The following is a 21,996-nucleotide window of genomic DNA, read 5'->3' as shown; positions in this document are numbered from 1 at the left end:
GGAAATAAAGATAAATCCATCATTCCCAGTTTTACTCTTTTTCTCAATTTCCCTCCAATGTTTTGCGTCTTTCTGCATAAAAAGAAACCACAGAATATATTTTTGTATGGATGTTATTTCTAATATATATATTTATACGACTCCTCTTGCTGAATGCATTTGCAGCACATAATAACATAATAATAACATGCCCCTATATTTTCAAATAGCTTGCCAATTTTTTATAAACAACATATTTAATTCTGAGAGGTCCAAAGTGGATAAATGCATTGAAATCAGAATAAAATAATTTCACTTCCATCCCTGTTATTCCTAAAGAAGAGGATAACATGGATAGGCAGAATAAGACACTTGAAAGGCAACAAATAGTTTTGGTTCCCCAAAATGTCCAGGTTAATCATGAGCTGACTATTATATTGTCTTTCCAAACAATGTTTTCACTTTATACTGTCAAGCTAGCCCCCAAATAGAACTACTATATTGCTAACATAATTGAGCATTCCTACCACCATAATTAGCACCATTTTAATTTGCTCTAAATAGCCAGTGATTTTCACTGTGCCCTAAATAGCCACCAATCTACCTCTCTTTAATGTTAATGGAGCAGAGGAGGGCATGAGCATTTTTAATTCGGAGGAGCTGAGGGAGCCTGCATGGATCATTAATAGGAAAGTGTTTCATTACCAAAGGAGGAGGCAGCTCTCTAAGATCTGTTCTTGTCTTTCTGAAGAAGAAACCAGGAGGAGGTAACCACAGTGGTAATGTGAAATTAACCCTTGGCTCAAACTGCCAGGAGCCTTTCAAGAGGGTTAAAAAGAAGAGAAAAACCTGGATGACTGATTGGCAGTGCTGCATTTTTATATCCAGAGAAGTTTCAATTAAGAAGCAATTTGCTGCAGAAATCTGGCATAACTAGTAGATAGAACTTTACAGTCTGCGTTACAATTTACCATCATGGTTCTTTAAGCTGTTATGTAATTTAGCTCAAGTGTAGTGTGCAGAACTGTTGAACATAAATGGCTCACAGAGGGTTTGCTAAACCAATCAACAACTATGAGTAGAATAAATATTAAGTCTCCTGTTTATGTTTACCATTAGCTTACTTATCCTAAGGGGGTTCCACCCTCCCTTCCACCCTTTGTATTATGGCAAACACTGCATTTAGCTCTAAATGCTTTCTGTTTGTTACCTTCGTGAAATAATCTGCTACAATGATATAACTCAAGAAAATAAAGCAACAATAAAATTGGCTTAGAATGAGGCCGATGGTACATGCATCAATATTGTAATGTATTCTTTCAGAAATAGAAATGTAATAGTATAGTAGACACCCACGAGTGTCCAAGTTGCATTTTGCTTAAGGCCTTTCCCCACTGATGATTTGAAGTACTTCTCTCATCCTTGAGATGATACTGTCATGAAACAATACCGTCATGAAACAATAGTCCCATTGCCAATCTCTGCTCTGTCTCTTTTATCTCTGTTCCCAAACACTACAGTCACCTGAATTCCCCTCAGATTTTCACACATTGAGGCTATGCATGGACTATTATAGAATAAGAGGAGAAGGTGTAGTTTAACATTTGTCCATTAAGAAGAACGTAAGCTTATCTCATTTACACACTTGGGATGAGTTGAACATAAGGTGATGGAGGCAAGGCAGAAAATAGATGTGGTCAGGGCATACTTGTTCTGAGGTTTTGTGCAAATACTGAAAGCATGACTGCATGTTATCCCAGAAAAAATAAAAATTCAATCCAATAGTTTGTTCAAGGATGTCTATGTATTTAGCCAATTTTTAAAATTTATGTAAAAGGTGTGGGCTTCACTTTTGAGGGTCTATTTACTAGAAATTTCTGATTTTAGGACCTGGCTTAGAATCTTCACCTCTGCTTTAAAGCAGCTAACATCAGTAGATCTATATTCTTAACGCAATGTATTTTTATTTAAAATAATACATTTTTCCTGCAATTATATGGTATGCAATTGGTAAATGTGCCTGTCCCATTCATTCATTTATTTTATTCATCACAATAAATGACTTTTATAGTATTGGAAGTTTTTAACACATTGTTTTGTCAGAACTGCCTAAGTCAACATCACCCCAGAAACTTATTTTTGCAATCTATTATCTTCCTAAAGTGTGACTTCCTAAATCTTGTACAATTACAAGTGAGAAAAGAAAGCAAAAACTTACAGGCCAAGAGACATACGATGAAAAGTAACATTTGCAAAACAACAACTGGCGCTGACAGCTTGACTGGCATTGGCAATTCTCCTACAGGAATCTGGAAGTATATCCAGAGAAGGAAGGATCTGACTTCCTGGTTGTCCTGTCAGAGACCCGTCTAGATCTTTGAGGATGGTGCAGTGAGGGAATGGAAATGATAGCCAGTTTGGGGCATTGAGGAAGAGCACTTGATCTGCTCTGACAGGAAAGCCTCCTGGAAAAGAAAAAGAAGAGCAACATATTATATTATAGAACAATTAAGGGAAGATATAAACTCCCATCCAATGAAAACTGAGAATTCAAAAATTTAGAATAGGATGTTGTTGTTGATCAAGTCAACAGCAGTTTTATTGGCAACGTTCTCTTCTTGCTATGTCTCAGAGAGTGTGACTGGCCTCAAATCACCCAGTCAGCTTCTGTGCCCAGGGGTAAAGAAGAGACACACCATTGTAGATATTGCTTATGATTATGCTGTTTGATTTTAATGGATATGAAATGCAAAAAGCTAAAATTCAAATGTGAATAAGGAATTGTACTTCTTTAAAGTAAACAAACCAAACAGAATCCTATAGAACCATCAAACAAATCTAACATTAGTGATGCATTTCCACAGTCTTTTGCACAATGTTTCTAACTATTGACTGCTTTCACACATTTGCATTAGCTAAAATATGTGAACAGGCAGCTTTTAGAATGCATATTTTAGCCAAGACGTTGTTAAAGCAAGAGGAAAACTGCTAGGATTTGAGAAGATACAGTAATGTTCCTTCAGGTCCCAATGGCAGGCCTTATAAGCAGGTATTTTATTTGAATCTAGTGTCACTAATTTCATGCCTGGGTTATTCCTGCTCCATATAGCTTTTAAAAACAGTATATGTTCTCCTAGTGCATGGTTGCTATTATTAATATTACTACCTTAGCTTTGATATTTGTTTCCAAGAAGAAGTCTTTTTTCCCATCCCAGTTCTAAGTTAATTTTATTATTATTTAAATAAAATTCTCTTGGAAAGAGTAAGAATTGCCATGAGCATGAACAGTGAAAACTAGGCTTATATGAGGCAACTGAACAGTACCTTGACAAAGAGTTTTGTGTTCCTAGCACCATTCACCCCCCACACCCCACCCAGGCCCTTTGTGCTTCTGGTCCTTCTCCTGGCCAGAAGACTCTTCTGAGCATGTCTCAAAATCAACCTGAAAGCCGCGTTTTTCTTCTTTAGAAGTGAAGGATCACATTGCTTCACAAAAACTCTTCAAAGAGGAAGCCGTACAACCTTTTGCGAGATGAGAAGATTGTTCAAACTTGGTTTCAATATACTCAGTTACGGGCCAGGTGGAAAGAAGATCAGAAAATTGGTTTTGCAATGACTGATGAAAATTTGATAAAGCAAATTAGGAATCAGGGTCCAGCACATATCAAACGGATATATCTTGCATTGATAGAAATTGACTCAGAAACAGAACTTGTTAAAGATTGTATGATAAAATGGGCCCAGAATATTCAAGAAGTTATTACAATGGACACGTGGGAAAAGATCTGGGTGAGGAACGTAAAGTTTACGCAAGCTCAAAACCTAAGAGAGAACTTTTATAAAATGTTTTATAGATGGCATTTGGATCCTAAAAAGCTTGCAAGTATGTATCCGAACTATCAGCCAAAATGTTGGAGGTGTGGTGGCGAAGATGCAACGTATTTTCATATATGGTGGACCTGCAAAAAGGTTAAGGCTTTTTGGATAAAAATTTGGTGGAATATGCAGAAGATCTTTAAGCAAAGGATAAAGTTTTGTCTGCAATTGTTTTTGTTGGGTATAATTACAGATGCTACCGTTGTGGACACTAAGTTGATGCTGAACTTAATTACAGCAGCAAGACTTTTAATAGGTCAATATTGGAAGAAGGAGGAACTGCCGACTATAGAAGAATGGACTCTAAAGGTTTCTGACCTGGCGGAAATGGCAAAGATCTCGGCTTACTTGAAAGATCATTTGCAAGAATGTTATATTATGGAGTGGAAAAAATGGATTGATTATATCCAGAACAAATATGGGACTAAAAAGTTTCATTTAGCATTTGAATAGGTCTTCCTTTCTTTTTTCTTTTCTTTTTCTTTTTATATGTAATATTAATATTGCTTGTAGTTATCTTATATGAGCAAGAGAGCGATAGATTTAATAGTTTATTGTTGTTAGCATATGGATGTTTATGATGGTTCTTTGTTTTTATACCTTGTACTTAGCTCTGGGAAGTCGGGGGGGGGGGGAGGGGGAAATGGGGGGGAGGGACAGGGAGGGTTAGGTAGGGGTGGGGGGAGGGGGGGATTGTTAAAGATAAAATGTACTGTAAAACTTTTCAATAAAAAAAAAACTCTTCAAAGAGGTGCTTCTCTCAGAACCTTGTTGAAGCAAAGCATCTCTCCTAAGCTTTGTTTAGCCAGAATGGAAGCCAACTAAGAAGAGAGCCTTTTAATGGGACATGATGGGTTCCTAAACCATGCTGCAGTTACATTCAGTTTTCTTCGAACACAAAGGTGGGACTCAACAGGAGACTGCAAAATATTATAATTCCAGATATAATGGATTGGATTTCAGAAATATGCAATTTAGCAATTTTTTGAGAAAATAGTATATTCTGTTAATCAGAAAATGTAATACTATCTCTGCCTTTTGAAAAAGTTCTTTGACAATCTGGGTGAATTTAGTTTTCCTCTTTAAAGACCTACAAAATCAGATTGATCAAGTTGAAATTATAAATTTGTTGTTATTTTCTTTCTTTATGTGTTATTCAATGTGTAATTTTTTTTCTTTCTCTTTGGTGATTGTTCATTTTTATTTTATGTATGTTTGTTTGAAAATGTATGCATGTATATATGTATGTACAGTATATGTATGTGTGTGTTTATACATATATGACAAATGACTCTGGGACTGACGTCTTAGAACAATATATTTTATATGCAGTCAGAGCACAGGTATTGAAAATAAAATGGAGTCCTTTTAGCCTAAAATAGTGGAAATGAGAAGTGTGTGTGTAGATATGATTGGAATAAATTGTAAAGATGATAAGAATATATGAGCTGATTTTCTGTTTCTTTTTAACAGAATACCAGAATAACAGAGTTGGAAGGGTCCTTGGAGGCCTTCTAGTCCAACCCCTCTTCTCAGGCAGGAAACCTTATACCAATAGTTTTTATGGCTGAACAATAAAGAACTTTTCTCTTGTTGTTATTATTGTTGGGTTTGTCATTTGAGATTCTGGTGGTGCAGTGGTTAAAAATGTAGTATTAAGGCAAATTCTTCCTACAGTCTAGAGTTCAATCCTGATGGGTTTCAGGGTTAACCCAGCCTCCCATCCGTCCAAAGTCAGTGAAATGAAGACCCAGATTGTTGGGGGCAATATGGAAATAATGCTTCAACATTGTAAACCACCCAAAGAGTGGTGTAAAGTGCTATGGGGTGGTATATAAACCTAAATGTTATTGCTATGCTATTGCTATTGCTATTCTTTGGGAAATACAAAATAAGCCTGTATCCTTTTCTTTATTAAAATGAATCAGGTTGGTAGAGATGTGCGTGCTTGGTTTTAAAGCAAAGCAAAATCTACATAGGTTTATTGTACAATAAGCCTTTTGGGGTTTAAAAGCTCTTATCCAAAGTATTACACCTAGAATTTCTATTTTTATTTAGCCAATCTATTAGCTCAACTTCATCTTGTTGCTCTCTGAGTATAGAAGGTCAATTTATGCAGTGTGGGCTTCCTCTATCCATTATGGCTCTCCATATGATAGAACTCCAGACTTCATTCATGTGAAGAGCACTCATTGATAAAGGAGGCTCTTCATTGTAGACCTTCACCTTCCACATATGAAAGGTAACAGGAGGAAACGGAGTCTGCGTGCTTTGTCCTCACATGACACCAACTCCATGGTGGCTTCTATCACCATATTCTAGTAGATGTAACTGTCCTGTTTGAAAAAGGTGCATGGGATGTGTATATATGTAAATTAATTGCTTATTTTCTGTGAACTGATTTGAGCTTAAATATTTGTAGAAAACTCTCTTTAGTGCTCTTCACACTCAGTTCTTCTCATCGCAATCATATTCAGTACTGAAAATCTAACTTACCCTGACCTTGGTAACAGCCAGAACAGGTAGTAATTGCAATGCAGTTGTGACTGTCAAAGTTCATAAAGGTTGTTCGTGAAATCAACAGTTCGTGCTTTTGAGGAGTTTTCAGCCCTGTCAACATACAGCTTTCATCCTGGTACAAGAATGTAGAAATTGGCATTATGTTTGAAAAGAACAGTTGTATAAAATTAAGATGTGCATTAGTATGAATTTGTATGATAATACTGTTTATGCTTAAACTAGTTTAAGACAACTATCTTGATTCATCAGGCTGAGTATAGATACTTTTAGATCCTGCCTTTTAATACAGAAATTGAGACATGGGTAGAAGGGTGAAGATTTCATTGATCCAGTAGCACCAAGCCCAAATTTGCTCTGGAGACTGCATAAATAAATACTTGTCATTGTAATCTAAATTTAATAATAACTTGGAGATCCTCTAAGGATGTTCTAATAATCTCATTAGTTATTCATTCATTCGTTCATTTATCAAATTTATATTCATTTATCAAATTTATATGCTGTTCATAATCTCAGTTATTCTTCTCCATCCCCTGTGTCTGTTACATTCCCATTCTCTTACTTCCCTCAAACTCACCATCATTTCTTTTGTTTCACCACAAACTCATATCACGTGGCCCTATTCACTCTTTCCTGCTAAGCCTTTTTTATTTGTTTGTTTGGGTTATTTATTTATCATTAAATCTATACCCAATCAACTCCCAATAATTCTGTGTGGCTCACCAATAGAGTTACAATCAGAAACAAAAACAAGAAGTAAAAGCAAAATGACAAAAAATGGATAAGATTAGAAAAAAAATGATGCAGCTTTCATTCACCTTTGGTAAAGGCCTGGGAGAAGAGTCAAGACTTTATAGCTCTTCTAAATAATAACAAAGTGAGGGACATCCTGATTTCAGGGAAAATCTCACTCCAGAGGGCAGACATTGCTACAAAGAAAGTAGGATTCTAGGGTTCTGATAGATGGCACTGTTTAATTGAAGGAAACCAGAGTGTGAGAATCCTGTCAGACAAAATGAATAGATATTGTGAGAAATAAGCAGTTGCCTAAGTAACCAGACCCTATAACATGAAGGGTTTTATAGGTAACAGCCAATACTTGAATCACAGCCAGAAGCAAACTGACAACCAGCACAGCTCTCAGAGCAAAAGTGATCTATGGACATTCCAAAGCATGCCCATCACTGCTCATTCTGCTTTATTCTTGACCAGTTGAAGCTTCTAGGTGTTCTTCAAGGACGGCCCCATGTACATCACATTGCAGTAGTCAAGCTGTGGTGATCAGAGTGTTAGCAACTGTGTAAAGCACCTCCCGATCAAGAGCCTGGCTCTGTTTATCCATGATATATGTTTTGTGTTTTTAAAACTCTCCATGTTTAGCCACAGCTTATTTTTGTGATGGTCAAAATATAAAAGATGTGCAAAAATCAAAAGTTATATATATTTTTTAAAAAATAGATCTTTAGAAATTACAATTACTTTTAAATTACTAAAAGCTATTTAGCAGAAGTACACACATGACTCACATTTAAATTCCACCTATTTTTCCTTTTAATTTGCAATGGGTACTGAACCAATGCAGAAAGTAGGACTTTAAAAGAAATAAATAATAACTGGCTAAAAGCATAATTTAAACATAAAAGTGTTGGCTGAATGGAAGGTTTAGCTTTCTTGTTAAATTAATGTCATAAAGTTTTAATTGATGTTAAAGAGACATCATTATTAAAGGCTAGAATTACATAAATTAATATGTAAATTATGACAAGAAGATTCTTTATCATGAGATAATCAAAGATAATCAGCCCCCTGGGGTGCTGTAAGAAACAAGGCACAGCTGAGCGCCTCAAAATCTTTTAACAAGTAATATGGGAGCACTCAAGAGCTCAGTATCCCAAGACAGCAAAACCAAAGAAAATATTTTTTCAGTGCTATAAAAGTTATCTGCATTCTAATCTTCTACCTATCTTCTATTCCTCTTTCAAGATGGACAGTGATTAGTATTTATATGTAAGGGTGTTGGTATATACATATGTTGTATATAGCATGTTTATATGTGTGTTATGTATGTGTACACTTTTGAAAGCAAGCAACAGAATTTATTTTTTAATGTGTGCCAGTGTGCCCACAGTAAAAAATATGACAATAAAGGTTATCTTATCTTATATCTGATTCTCTCTTTGTTCCTCACACTTACAGCAATCAATATTTAGTCTCTCTTATTCCTAACACTAACAAGTATTTCAAGATTCAATTTTTGAATCCATTAAACTCATTTTAAGTTCCAACCTTCACCTATGCACAAATAATCTTATCTCCCTTGCCTAAAGTAAGATACTTTGGCATGGTGAAATTCCTGGAGTATATACAAAATTAGTTTGAAGAAATCTTGACATGTGGAATCTTATAATTCCAAGAGAAATATGCTTGCCTCTAGATTTCCATATCCTGGGCTTTTTGCCATATCATTGCCAAGGCAGCATAGGTCAATGAAAATGGAAGAGGGGGTGACAAATGGAGGAGGCAAAAGTGCAAAAAAAATTGTACTGCTTTTTCATCATTTTGAGGAAATACCACTTGTTTTTTTTTTTAAAATTTCCTTTAAAGTAGAGCTTCTAGTGAGGCTATGATGAACTAGATGTCCTTGAAGGAGTGGAAACAGCCACTCAAAGATAGAGCTCAGAGGGCCAATGCTGGACACTGAAATCTCTCCAGATAAAAGAGAGATTGCAAAACAAAGCACTTATTTTCACACCTGACCCATCACAGACCCTCACTTGACACAGCCATATCTGAAGCCCTTAAAAAACAGAAGAACATTGACATTAACATCCACTAAACACCGCTGACCTAGCCTGGTAATGAAATGTTCAGAAACCAACACACAAGCTTGGAGAACAAAACTTCACCCTCACCAAGAGAGTATACTTATTTTTCTGATACACACAGATCCTTCTCAAGAATAGACATGATTTGGATTTCAAAGAATTTAGCTACTAAGACTTTCTCAAATCATAACTCTGTGAGGTTGGTTTATGAAAGGAAATTCAGTTCCTGAATTAGTATCCAGAAAAGCTGTGGTTTTAATTCTGTGTTCTTGGCTCTTTAACTCTGATTCTTCGAAAAAATTGTAACCTCATACCTTTTCATGGAAGTGGCCAATTAACACACTGTTAACAACAGAAGTGTTCCCAAGACTTTCCACAATGTTGATACCAAAATCTTTGCAAGAAGAGATGTGGAAGTTCCAAAGTTGAAGGTTGCTGGTGCTAATAATCTGATAGAATAATATTTTAAGAAATGTATTAGCATTGTTTTAATATGGTATAATGCTAGCTACAAAGTCTCTCATCAGTTTAAAAGAAAATAGTAAATCAAAAAAGACAAATCTGTGCTCCTACTTCATAAGATAAATTGACTTTTTAAGAAATCATCTAAACTAATGCCAATTTTATTGACTTAGTTTTGCATGTTAGCAGATGACAAAAAATAAAGACTGATTTCCACAAGTTTTGCTGCAAAGACATTCACTATCAGTATTATGTTTTCTATGCTTCAGTATCATGTTTTTACTTCTAAGCATAATACACTCTGGGATATAGAAAATGAAAACAAAAAGGAATTATTTGCACACATTTAATATCATAAAAATAACTTCCAGCATTATTTCAAATACAGCTATATGATGTCGCTAATATACAATTTTACCACTTTCCCCTTCTTTCTAGCTTTCCTTTTATCTTTTTCTGTTGTTTCTAAGCTGCCTATTTAAAATTTCTTCTTCTAAATAGGAAGATTGAATTTTCAATTACTTCACTCTAGTCTAAGATAACAGTAACAGTCATGTAAATCAGAGGTCCCCAAACTTTTGGGCACCAGGGACTGGTTCCATGGAGAGAGGTTTATCCACGGATCGTGGATGGGGCTTTGCTTGCTTGCACAGCCCGGTTGCTGGCATGTCACGGCCCAGTACTGGTCCACAGACCAGGAGTTGGGGGCCCCTGATGTAAGTGACTCCAGGGGAATTTCCTTTCAAATAGGGGCATTATCTAACAAAATATTATTAATTATTATTGTAGCCAACAGAATTAATTATACTTTAATTTTAAAAATGAGATCATTTAAGAATTATGCATGGGAAGGGCAAGGAAGAAAGAATGCATGGTACCTGGACTCCACCTTTGCACTGCCAGGCACTAAAGTTTTGGAATATAACAGGTTCTGTATTGTTTCTCTTTTGAGGGTGATATGCTGGATGTATTAGGAGTCCATACCTATTTATAACAAAGTAAGTGATGATATCATAAACAGCAAAAATAATCTAGGCTATTTCTATCAGATGATGTACTTGTTTTAATTATATGCATAATTTATCTGGTTTATTTGATTTCTAGCCCATCATTTGTAGCAGAACTCAAGATATTAGGCATACTGCTTGCTCTTCCAATTTTTCACTACAACAACCCTGTAAGTTAAGGTGGGTTGAGAGAGCTTCCATGGTGGACTAGAATCTAGCTGCTCCCAGATCGATATCTTAAACACTAAACCACCATTAGCACTCATTGAGTAATTTAGCAATTCTAGCATAACAAACGAAGTCCATGGTATGTATTCACAGGTGGCAGTTGATGGAATTGAATAAGCAATAAACAGAAAAGGCACAATCAGGTGGCTCTGACTTTCTTTATTGAAAGTACTTTCAGGGTAGATAGTTAAACAGCAGCATCTGATCATATGTAGCAGGCATGTCAAACTGCCAGCCCGTGGGCCGGATGCATCACACTGAAACCGCGCCCACCCCATTGCTGGCAATGGGGAAAAAGTCACAATATGTATATATTACAACATCACATGACGTTGCAAGTTTGACATGCCTGATGAATTGTCTTTACAAAGACAAGAGCGAGACCATAGGCAGGGGTTCAAAAATTTATTCGGTTCAGCTCCTGGCAGCTGATTGTCAAACAATCCAGGCTTATATAGAGAACTGTCAAACATCATAACCAATCAGGTAACAGTATTTTTCCCGCTGCTCGGAGAACAGCCAATCGACGAGCGGCATTCTGACAGCTCGGCGGCTGTCGGGGAATTCCTCTCAGCTGAGCGCTTAGCTCAGTTCGGAGGACCAGATTGTGGACTGCGGATTTGACAGTTCCGGGAACTGTCAAATCCGGCGCGTGCGTGTTTGGTCCTGGCAGCCCTTTTGACAGCTGTCATCGGGAATGGCGGCCGGCGGGGCGGCGCGCATGCGCAGATGCTTCTGGCAGCCATTTGACAGCTGTCAACTGTCAAAGGTCTGCCGGGCTGGTGTTTTACTTGTAATTTGGAATCCCTCAGTTTCCAGATATGATTCACCTGATATGTAGTATCCAATCTATTAGGGCAGAAAAAAAATGATTCAACATTTCTAGAGTAAGCAACTTGATCAACGTACTTCAAGAAAAGAGACAAGCAAGAAACTGAATAGGAAGCTTGATTTTAAAATGAAAATTTCAACTATTGCTTAAGGTGTTGGATTAAGACCATTGAAAGTGAAGGAAAATAGCACTGTGTATACCACCTTGAGTTCTGGAAGAAAAGTGGGACATAACATAAATAAATACATTTGTGATGTGTATTTTAGAAAGTTATTGAAAGTATCTACTTAATTAACACAAGAAATGCAATACTTGCAATCCACTTCCAACCACTAAACACATTCAATCTCATGAAGACTTAAAATCCTGCTCTACTCAGTCCGTGCCAAAATTAAAATGATTCCGTCATATAGTTCTTGAGATTATTATAGCTTCTGTTTTCAACTTGTTCATGGTGAGAATTTCTGCAAAAATATGCTAAGTGTGTGTGTGTGTCTGAGTGAGTGAGTGAGTGAGTGAGTGAGTGAGTGTGTACCTTGAAGTGAGTTTTGGACTCCTAACAACTGCCTGGATGAATCCCTGAAGTCTTCTTGGCAAGGATTTTCATAAGTGGTTTACCATTGCCACTGAGAGAAAGTGACTGGCTCGAGGTCACCTGGCTGGCTTCAAGTCTAAGGTGGGACCAGGGCTCAAAGTTTCCTGGTTTCTAGCCTGAGATCTTAACCATAACACCAAACTGATATGTGGATAATCAAATTAATATAGACTAGGAGAAAAATAAATAATAATTCATGGCAATTATGCATGACATTGGTTAATGAACTGAGACAACTTCATGAAGGATGGAAAGATGGAAGGAACTCTTTACTCTTTACCAATAATTACATTGCAAATGTAATATTTTGTCAAAAAAAGGATCAGAATGCAGCAACATTATATATATGGTATGGCTGACTGATGAAAACAAATAAGTTTGAAATGCATATCAGTCTCCCTTTAATTCTTTGTTAGCAATGTAAAAAAAAAATTACACAAATATGAGCTGTCACTGTTGTGACTACTGCCTGTCGATGGCCTTTGGTTAGGCTGAAACAGGAAATAAAGATTTGTCCCATGTTTGGGGCCTAGCAAGGTAATCTAAATAGTTAACAAGCATTTAAAACACACACACACACACACACACACACACACACACACACACACACACACATATAAAGGTAAAGGTAAAGGTTCCCCCGCACATGTGTGCTAGTCGTTTCCGACTCTAGGGGCCGGTGCTCATCTCCGTTTCAAAGCCGAAGAGCCAGTGCTTGTCCGAGGATGTGTTCCGTGGTCATGTGGCCGGCATGACCAGACACCAAAGGCACACGGAATGCTGTTACCTTCCCACCGGAGTGGTCCCTATTTTTCTACTTGCATTTTTACGTGCTTTCAAACTGCTAGGTTGGCAGAAGCTGGGACGAGTAACAGGTGCTCACTCTGCTATGCGGCACTCGGGATTCGACCCGCCAAACTGCCGACCTTCTGATCGACAAGCTCAGCGTCCTAACCCACTGAGCCACCGTATATGTAACTAAAAATGAAATGAATTGTTTACATAGTCTATAAGAAATGAACCATAGCATATCAATATGTTTTCATCCTGCTGGAGGGAAACCCTATTTAACATCAGAGAAAGCATTAAACACATTTGCCCCAATTAATTACTGCAGGTTTGCTGTATATGTATGTGCATGTTGTATATCTGATGGCATGTGTGAGATGACAAAATAAAATAGACAGAAAGGGAAAAAAATACCTAGAGCAGGAATGTGCTACATTATTACTGAAAGACACCACTGGTTCTCCCGATCTTGAAGGAGGAAGGTGAAAAAAGTAACCATGTCCAGTGCCACACACCATGTTACTCTGCAGAGGGAAATAGGAGTTATTAGGACATCTGAACCAACTCAATAAAGATCGTAAAACACCAAAAATACCAAAAGGATCTGTGCCTATAAGTCAGGAGAATTTATCATCACTAGCAGCACTTTGATATCTCTATCAAATTATTTTTGAAATCCATTGAGGTAAGGATAATAGATGTCTCTAAAAGTTGACAGGGCACATACAAACGTGCCTTTTCTCCAACTATTGCAAACACTGATATCAAATCCTGGATTTCAGATTCAGTCTTTTTTTAATCACAACTTAGATCACTTTCAAAAAAACTTTTGTTCCATTCTGTTGCTGCAACACTTTGAATAGTTTTTCCTCTGCTGAAGTTTCTTCTATTTTCTTCAGGTGTTCAAAGTAGCTTTCTTCCCTCACTTTTTAGCAACAGAACTACCCTGGGATATATAAGGCTGACCCCAACTCAGCATTATGGTCAGATGGGAACTTGAACATAGAATTTCCCTAATCTCTTAATCAGTACTGCTATTTTTCTTTCTATACACACTTTTGTATGGTTTTGCTTTGTTTTGTTTTGTTTTGTTTTGGAGTGGGAAGAACAATTGAGTTCTGATTCACATTATAGATCAGGAATGAGAATTAAAGTCAGTTCATCTTAAAATACAAACCAAATGGATTCTGCCCTAGACTTATCTGAATATATACCACAAGAAAAGCAATAAGAAAAATCAAAATACTATATTAATTAATTAATTAAAATACATTAAAAAATTCCATAATTGGGTAAGCATCTATCAGCCTACAATATCTAAATAACAGCAGCATTCCTTTTTCCCTAGTGTATCTATCTGAAATAAAACTTTTTCATTACCAAACCAAGATTCAAAATTAGGGGGCTCTAAGAGAGAAGGCAATTAAATGGGAATATTGCCTAGCTAGACAATCAGCACTAAAAAAAAAGCAATGGAAATCTGGTCCAGATGTGCTGTGCCCAAAAGGTGTTCATTGATGTCATTTTAAATACTTGCCAAGTGGTTATTTTCCCAAAGGGATTGCAAGCGCAACCACTAACTTACTTGCCAGAGGTTACTGGATGAATGGCTTTGAGAATACTAATTGTGACCTAGATCAAAGAGAATCAGTAGAATCAGTAGCCTAAGAAAGAAAGGCCCCAGAACCTATTTCCAGGTTTGCAACCTATCCAGTTTTCTCACTGTCGTGGTGCATGACATTTTTCTTTGGGTGGCAAAACAAAGAGATAAGAGTAATGCCTAAAGCACAAGTCGAGGCACCTTGTTACAGAAATATAGCTTTGTATATCACACTGCCCATAGCACAGTTAATGTAGAGCTTCCATTGTCAACTCATATTATGTCACTGGATATTTACCTAGAATACCAGTGACTCAGTCCAGAAATTATTTTTAACCCGGGGAGGGGAGGGAAGCCTGTATATTTATGTAGAGGAGGAGTAGCTTGACAGCAGTGCTTTTAGGCAAGTAGGAAATTTTATGTGGAAATACATTCCTTAGGAACTTTATTTTATGGATTTTGTCGTAGCTAAATTTTTCCAGAAATGCCTTTCCACGTGAATTTCTGATAAAATTGGAATACAACCAAGTTACATTTTATTCATAATGTTGGCACTATAGTGCAGGGGTAGGCAACCTTGGCTCTTTTATGACTCGTGGACTTCAACTCCCAGAATTCCTGAGCCAGCCATGCTGAAGGCAAAGGGAAAGGTTTCCAAGCTGAGCCATGCTGGCTCAGGAATTCTGGGAGTTGAAGTCCACGAGTCATAAAAGAGCCAAGGTTGCCTACCCCTGCACTATACATATTTGTTTAATGCAATGTTGAAAACTAAGCATTCGGGGTTTTTTCTACTTGCTTTGTTTCTATTTGTTTCCTGCTTTCTTTTCCAATGGGTGATTTCTTGAAAACTGAAAGATATGCAGCCCCACTTGCACACTATTTAATCAAGTTTGTGGAGAAACCAAAAGGTGCTTTTCCAAAGGCAACTGGTTTCTTTTTCTTGAAAATCTTTCACTTCTCATCCAAGAAGCTTCTTCAGTTCACTTCTGAACTGAAGAATAGAAATAGAAAGAAATGCAAGAAATAGAAGAATGAGCATTAATTTAATCTACAAATCTAACTGTTGGGGTAAGGAAACTTCAAGAAAATGTATCACAATGTCATTTGTTTTTTTGCTTTCCCATATGTACAATAGTGTTGTCTTTATATCTTACCTCTATCAAATTATCAGGAGACTGGATATATATTCCAGCTGGGGACAGAACTTCAGTATTGGAAAGGCCATCAGTGCCCACTAGTCCAATAATTGTATTATGTCTTATTTTATTATTGCCATACCATGCTCCTAAAAATACAATTGCAAATTAATAAATTATTGCACAGCCGACCACTTGTCTGCCTGCCTGCCTGCCTGCCTGCCTATCTATCTATCTATCTATCTATCTATCTATCTATCTATCTATCTATCTATCTATCTATCTACCTTTTTTGCACCCACCCTATTATTCATGGCCCCAGATGCTACTGATTTAGGCTTAATGAAGTGATGGAGGAATGGACTGTTCTGAGGACAGCAGCAGATAAACTCAAGTCCCAATAGCAGCTGCATAGCTGCCAATGTGCTTGATAAATAATTGCTGCTTTAAAAAAAAACAACTTTGCTGCAGGGAAGTGGAAGTAAATGTGGGTGAGTGAGTTGTAGTTAGAGATCATAACTGATGACTTGGACCAATATACGGAGCACTTTATTCTGCATTCTGTTAAAGCAAAGAGGGGTGTATATGTCTATGCATGTACTATTGTGCTTTACACACATGTGTTCCTAAACCTGCTGAGACTGTATAAATGCAACGACTACTAACATGGTGTTGATCTGGTTAATTGATTTAGTTTATGTTAAAGTACATTGTGCATGCTTTGTTGATGATGAGCTTTGTGGTGCATTTACAAACATCAATACCCTGTTTGGCATCCTTTAATAAGCCTTTGTTCTGTTGCTTGGTGTGTGCTGCTCTTCACTTAATTGCTGCTGGCCTAGTTCTGGTTATAGTGTACAAACATTTTTGTCCTGATCAAAATTCTTTTTTAGATGATTTTGATCTACTGGGGCATTACTGTTGTATCAAAATCATCATATTCTATATATTTATGAAAGTGTCGTTATAAGCAGCCAGCAGCAGTGCTTATCTTTGATAACTGTTGAAAGCAGAAGAACAACAGATCCCATAGGAATGGGAACATAGTAAATTAAACTCAAATCTGTCTTTCTTTAACTGGATACTGCTGGCTTAGCTGGCTTCTCTATTCTCCAGGCTAAAGTGTTCCTACTCAAGAAGCTTGATTACACAACTTCACTTACACTTGGGGGTTTTCCTCTTGTCCCCCTAACCAAAGCATGAATATGCCCTGGTAACATTTTTTTTTGCCATATCTTTCATCTTATCCCCAGTTCATACTTGAAACAGCTTACAGTTATCTTTGGCTGTTCCAGTTTTAAAGCAGGAATTTCCCAGTTGCCTGGATATAGTTTTTATTAGGGATAAAATCTAGAGCCAGTAAACTGGATGTGTTGGTGATTGAAAATTATATTCACTAAATGGAATGTAATTGCTGGTTTAGTTGTGGTTTATTATCCCATGTCTTTATAGCCCATCTAGGGACCTGCAGGGACATTCCTTCTCCTCTGGTTGCTGGGAACTGTTCTTCATGGTATTTGTGACTTGAGCTCCAGGAGAGACCAGGCAACTGGCTTCTGCAGAAGCATCACTTTGCATAATGCCTAACCAATGCATTTGAAAATGCTCATCAGATTCTACCTGTCTTCATGATAAACACAGACCTGTTTGTTGTTGTATTTTAAGCAGGTGTAGTGTTCTTTTTGTACTACAAGTCCTCTGCTGCACAAAGTGTTGGTTAAAACTAGGAAAATCAGCTCTGCATTGCTAGTTCTGTCATCATTGAAGCATTTCAAGTTTTTCAAGCTATACATTTTATTAGTTTTTTAACGTCAGTGCAGGAACAGTGCCTTTGGCTACTTCATTATGGTTTGGGCAGTATTTGGTGAGGATACGATGGTTATGATGTTGTTACTTCACATCAGCCAATCACAATAGTGTGTTTTCCATAGCTCTCCACTGGCTACCTCTGGTAGGACAGCCACTGTTAGGTCAGAATTGGATTCCTTGGTCACTCACTACACTGCTCTTCTCTTGAAGCACAGCTGAGGATGGAATTCACTCATTGTCATCACCTCCTGTGACCTGTGAGATGGGTTTGTTTGCTGGTTGGTTGGTTGGTTGGTTGGTTTATTAGACTTATTTGCTTTTTATCTTGCCTAGAGGCTTACAAACATTACATAGTTATAAAACACTGAATAATAAAAATGCATAATAATAATTTACAATTAAAAAGATGGGAAGGAAGGGAGCAGGATGTGCATGGAGGAGGTGAAGGCATGTCTTAAACTGTCAGCCACCTCCAGTGTCATGTACCCACATTGGGGGGCCAGGCCAACTGGCTAAGCCAAGTCCTCAGGCCCTTAGAGAAAGTTAGGAGGTTGGGTGCTGATTTCACCTCAGTTTACTTTTGGACAGGCGATTAGCTTGTATTCATTACAACACATCAGAGGTTCTCCATCCCATGCATTGCCCCACTTTTGCAAACTATTTGATGGACAGCTAGGCAGCTGGCTAAACCTGCCTTTCTTGCCTATACTTCTCCAAAGCTGCTTTTCTCATATAGGATCTTCTCTAAGGTTGCCCTTACTTTGTGGTGCTCTCTTCCACTGAAAGAGGTGCAGCCTCCAATTTGTCAGCATTTCATGAATAAATTAAATCTATATTGTTTCAGGGAGTCCTTAGCATTAGTCGATTTCAATGAGGACACTAATTTGGAATTTGTGCTTTTAGTGTTATGTTTATTTTTCAAAAATGCACCACCAGACCTTTAGAATTGTGAGGTAAGAAAAACCCAAATAAATAAATAGATGCATGGAAAAATGATTGATGGCTGATTTCCCACCAGCAGGAAAAATGGGAGAGTAAATGAAATCAGAATCTCTATTAATCTTTTTTCTTTAATGTTCTCTCAATAGGTTAACAAGAACAGCACCTTTTATCAGTCCAGTTCTTGTTGCAGAATTAGGGATTAGCCATGGGCACCGTGGATTACACCAACATATTTTTCTTCTAGCTCAAAGACTAGTGGATAAAAATTTAATGCAGCCATCTGGATCAGCCCTTTGTCCAAAAAGCTGATGGCTGCCATATGTTTATGTTTGCTTTACTACTGGATTGCCATCTTGTGATTATTTTGCAGTTGTTTTGGTTAATTTGTTATACGTTGCTCTTTTATGTTGCTCTGTTTTTGTGAACAGTTTAGAGTGAGAGGAAGGAAGGTAAACAAAATTGATCATACTATATTAAAAATTATATCAATATTGTAAAAAATATAGAATGTATATTGCTATGTATGATATGTCATACAAATTGAATTTACTGAATGTATGATATACTTGTTGTGATTCAGGGTCAGCCTGTGGGTTCGGCAGTTGGGTCGGATGACTCAGAGGAGGAGGAGGGGGGTGTTGAAGAGCTTGCTGAGGGGATTGGACAGCTTGATGAGAGCCCTCAGCCAGGCCCCTCTCATTTGGTCACGACGCAGACCCAGCTGTGTGAGCCTGACAGCGTGGATGAAGATGACCCACAGCTGGCCCTGTTCAAGGATGCCCGACGCAGGAGGCAGTCAATCAGGGGTAAACAGAGGAAGGCAATGGGGCTCCTCAGAAGGAGGCAGAGAGAAGCCACGCCCTGAACTGTATTTAAGGGGGAATGCGTGGGAGGGCTGGTTTGCTGAAGGCAACCGCTTGAAAAGCTCCTGTTTCTTGGTTCGTGTCTTGTTCTATTTGTTTTTGTAGCAATAAATTTGGCAGGCGTAATTCCAGCCTCTTGCCTTCTTGTAAAAGGGGTTGTCCCTGCCTTTTCTGCAGGGCCGGTAGCAGGCTGGTACAGAACAATACTGATTTAATGTAGTGGTTAAGATGCTGGCATAAAAACCAGGAATCTATAGTTCTAGTCCCACCTTAGATATGCTGGGTGACTTTAGAGCAGTCCCTGACTCTCAGCCCCTTCTCACCCCCACAGGGTTAGTACTATGGGTGAACCAGGAGGAGGAAGGAATATTAACTATGTTTGTTGCCTTCATTTACTTATAAAGTAATAAAGGCAGAATCAAAATCTAATAAAAATGTTAAGATCCTTTTCAAATATAAACTGATAGCTTCTGCTATTTACATGTGAGGGACAAGACCAGCAAAAAGCTAAGGGTTGGAGCTTAATCCTTAGTCCTATGAACTCATCCTGTTAAAGACGTTGAAGTAAGTCTTGCACATAACTTCTTTGGAATAAGTTGCACTTTCCCACCCCCACCCCCAAAGTTAAAATACAAAATAAAGATAGGAAGGATTGCTGAACCCAATCCTTCCTATACTGCCTCTCTTTCCAGTCACTGTGATCATCTTATCGTACCTCCAAGGTAATGTGGCAATGCCTTCTTTTTCTTTTTTTTCTACTAGCATTATTCCCATGCTATGGCAGGGTCCACTTAATGTGACAATGCCTAACATGTCTTTGAAGTTGTCATTGAACAATGTCAGAATAAGCCAGCAAACATTACTTTTGGGTAAAGATGGCCAAGGACAACTTAAATTTATTTTTTTCATGAACTGAGTACAAGATAAAAGCAACTGCGTGGCAGTAACAAAGGAGAATGTTGTGGCCAGGACTTGCTTTTGCTGGGATTAGAGTAACTAGAAAAAAAAAATCCCAACATCTATCACGGGAAAATATAATGCTAAACAGCATGTGTAAACCTTTTGGTTTTTTACCACAGTGAGACGAAGTTGGCAGATATGCTACACCATCATAAGATGAAGCCTGCCAAATTTCATAAAAAAGGTTAAGAATGAGTTATATTCCTTATCAATATGAGTTATTAAAGTTTCCATAAGATATTTCTTTTGTCTTGTACAAAAAGGGGGTGAAATCCACAAAAAAGCTAAAGCATTATTGAGGAGGTAAAGTTCTGGATAGCTCTCACAAACTACAGTCATAATAACTAAGTGAGAGCATGACTTTGATTCGAAGACAATTCTACCAATCTCTGAATCCTGGGGATTTGCACCATGAAGACTTCATGTTGTTTCAGAACCAGGTCCAGATCTATATAGTCACAAATCACTAGCTAGTTCTAAGAACTTTTGCTTCCAGAGCCAAGCTGGTATTCTTGTCAATGTGTATAGTTTTTCCATCCATTAGAACTTTAGCTTCTTGATTCATAGCTTCTCTTGCAGCTTCAATGTCCTGTTACTACTTCAGTCTATTTCTGTAGGGATTGTTTAGCTTTTATCTCCCCCTTTCTCTACCACAACAATTTGCAATTACAGTACTGAGGAAGTACTTGTTGCAAATCAATAATACTTGCTATCTTTTCATTATCACACCTTTCCAGAGCTATTGAATACAGGGGGAGGAAAGGTAACTTGATGGCTTTGTAGCTCATCCTATGTAATGGTATGCGAGAATGAACGTGGGCATGAACTAGGGGGAAGAGACATAGCTAGGGGAATGGTTGGATAAGAGGCAGCTTAGCCCACAAAAGAAATGTTTTCTTGGGCTGTAAAGGGAGAAATATACTATCAGAGTTGCAAGATTCTATTAACTAACCCTACAATAAATTAGAATTAGTCCATCTAGCCATGCTTCCTGTCTTGATAGGCTGCCATCCTAAATCAGAACTGCCTGAAAAACTTAAGAATACACCTATATCTGATCCAAACAGAAAAAAGTGGGTGGGAAGAGCAATGTCTTTCTTTTTATATGGAGTGGGTGGTAGGAGTTGCTATAGAAGCTATGGTAGCATATAGATGCTGACTGAATGCCATTTTGCGCTCTCCCATCACAGAGGTGGAGCACTGATTACTTTGTGGTGATCTCTGCATTTTCTCAGCATTTTGAGGTTGGCAGGAGTGAACATAATTAAAACCAACTTCAAAGGGGCTGGAGGATAAATGGAAGAAGCTGCAATGTAAAGGTACCTTAATATTACTGCTCCCCTCCCTGAGATGGTACAGGGTGAAGCACCCAAACATTACCATTCTTAGAATCCCTCTCTGTGTCTCTATGTGTATAAGACATGGAGACAGCACAAATATAGCTTCATCTCACCTCAACTGAACTAGAAAAAAGAAAAAAGAAAAAGAGAGGAGCACCAAGAGTTGTCCCATTCAGCGTTGGGCTCAGTTTTCAGGCTGTGTCAAATGTGCCTTTTCATTTAGTTATTCATTT

General features: G+C 37.7%; 1 protein-coding gene across 1 annotated transcript in view; it reads right to left on the bottom strand.

Moving 5' to 3' along the window:
- PKHD1 (PKHD1 ciliary IPT domain containing fibrocystin/polyductin) overlaps positions 1-21,996 on the bottom strand; it is a gene marked incomplete at both ends in the record, with an annotated part of 196,628 nt that overhangs the window by 36,739 nt on the left and 137,893 nt on the right. Inside the window, 6 exons of the mRNA XM_081342989.1 lie at positions 2,198-2,444; positions 6,352-6,487; positions 9,515-9,649; positions 10,541-10,646; positions 14,699-14,745; positions 15,868-15,998. Of these exons, the coding sequence (XP_081199115.1) occupies positions 2,198-2,444; positions 6,352-6,487; positions 9,515-9,649; positions 10,541-10,646; positions 14,699-14,745; positions 15,868-15,998 (802 nt within the window). The remainder of the gene's footprint in view (positions 1-2,197; positions 2,445-6,351; positions 6,488-9,514; positions 9,650-10,540; positions 10,647-14,698; positions 14,746-15,867; positions 15,999-21,996) is intronic.

The sequence above is a fragment of the Vipera berus genome (assembly GCF_964194415.1).
Source record: "Vipera berus genome assembly, chromosome: 1".
Lineage (NCBI taxonomy): Eukaryota > Metazoa > Chordata > Lepidosauria > Squamata > Viperidae > Vipera > Vipera berus.
Note: the sequence above shows the minus strand (reverse complement) of the source record. Positions and strands in the feature narration are given on the sequence as shown.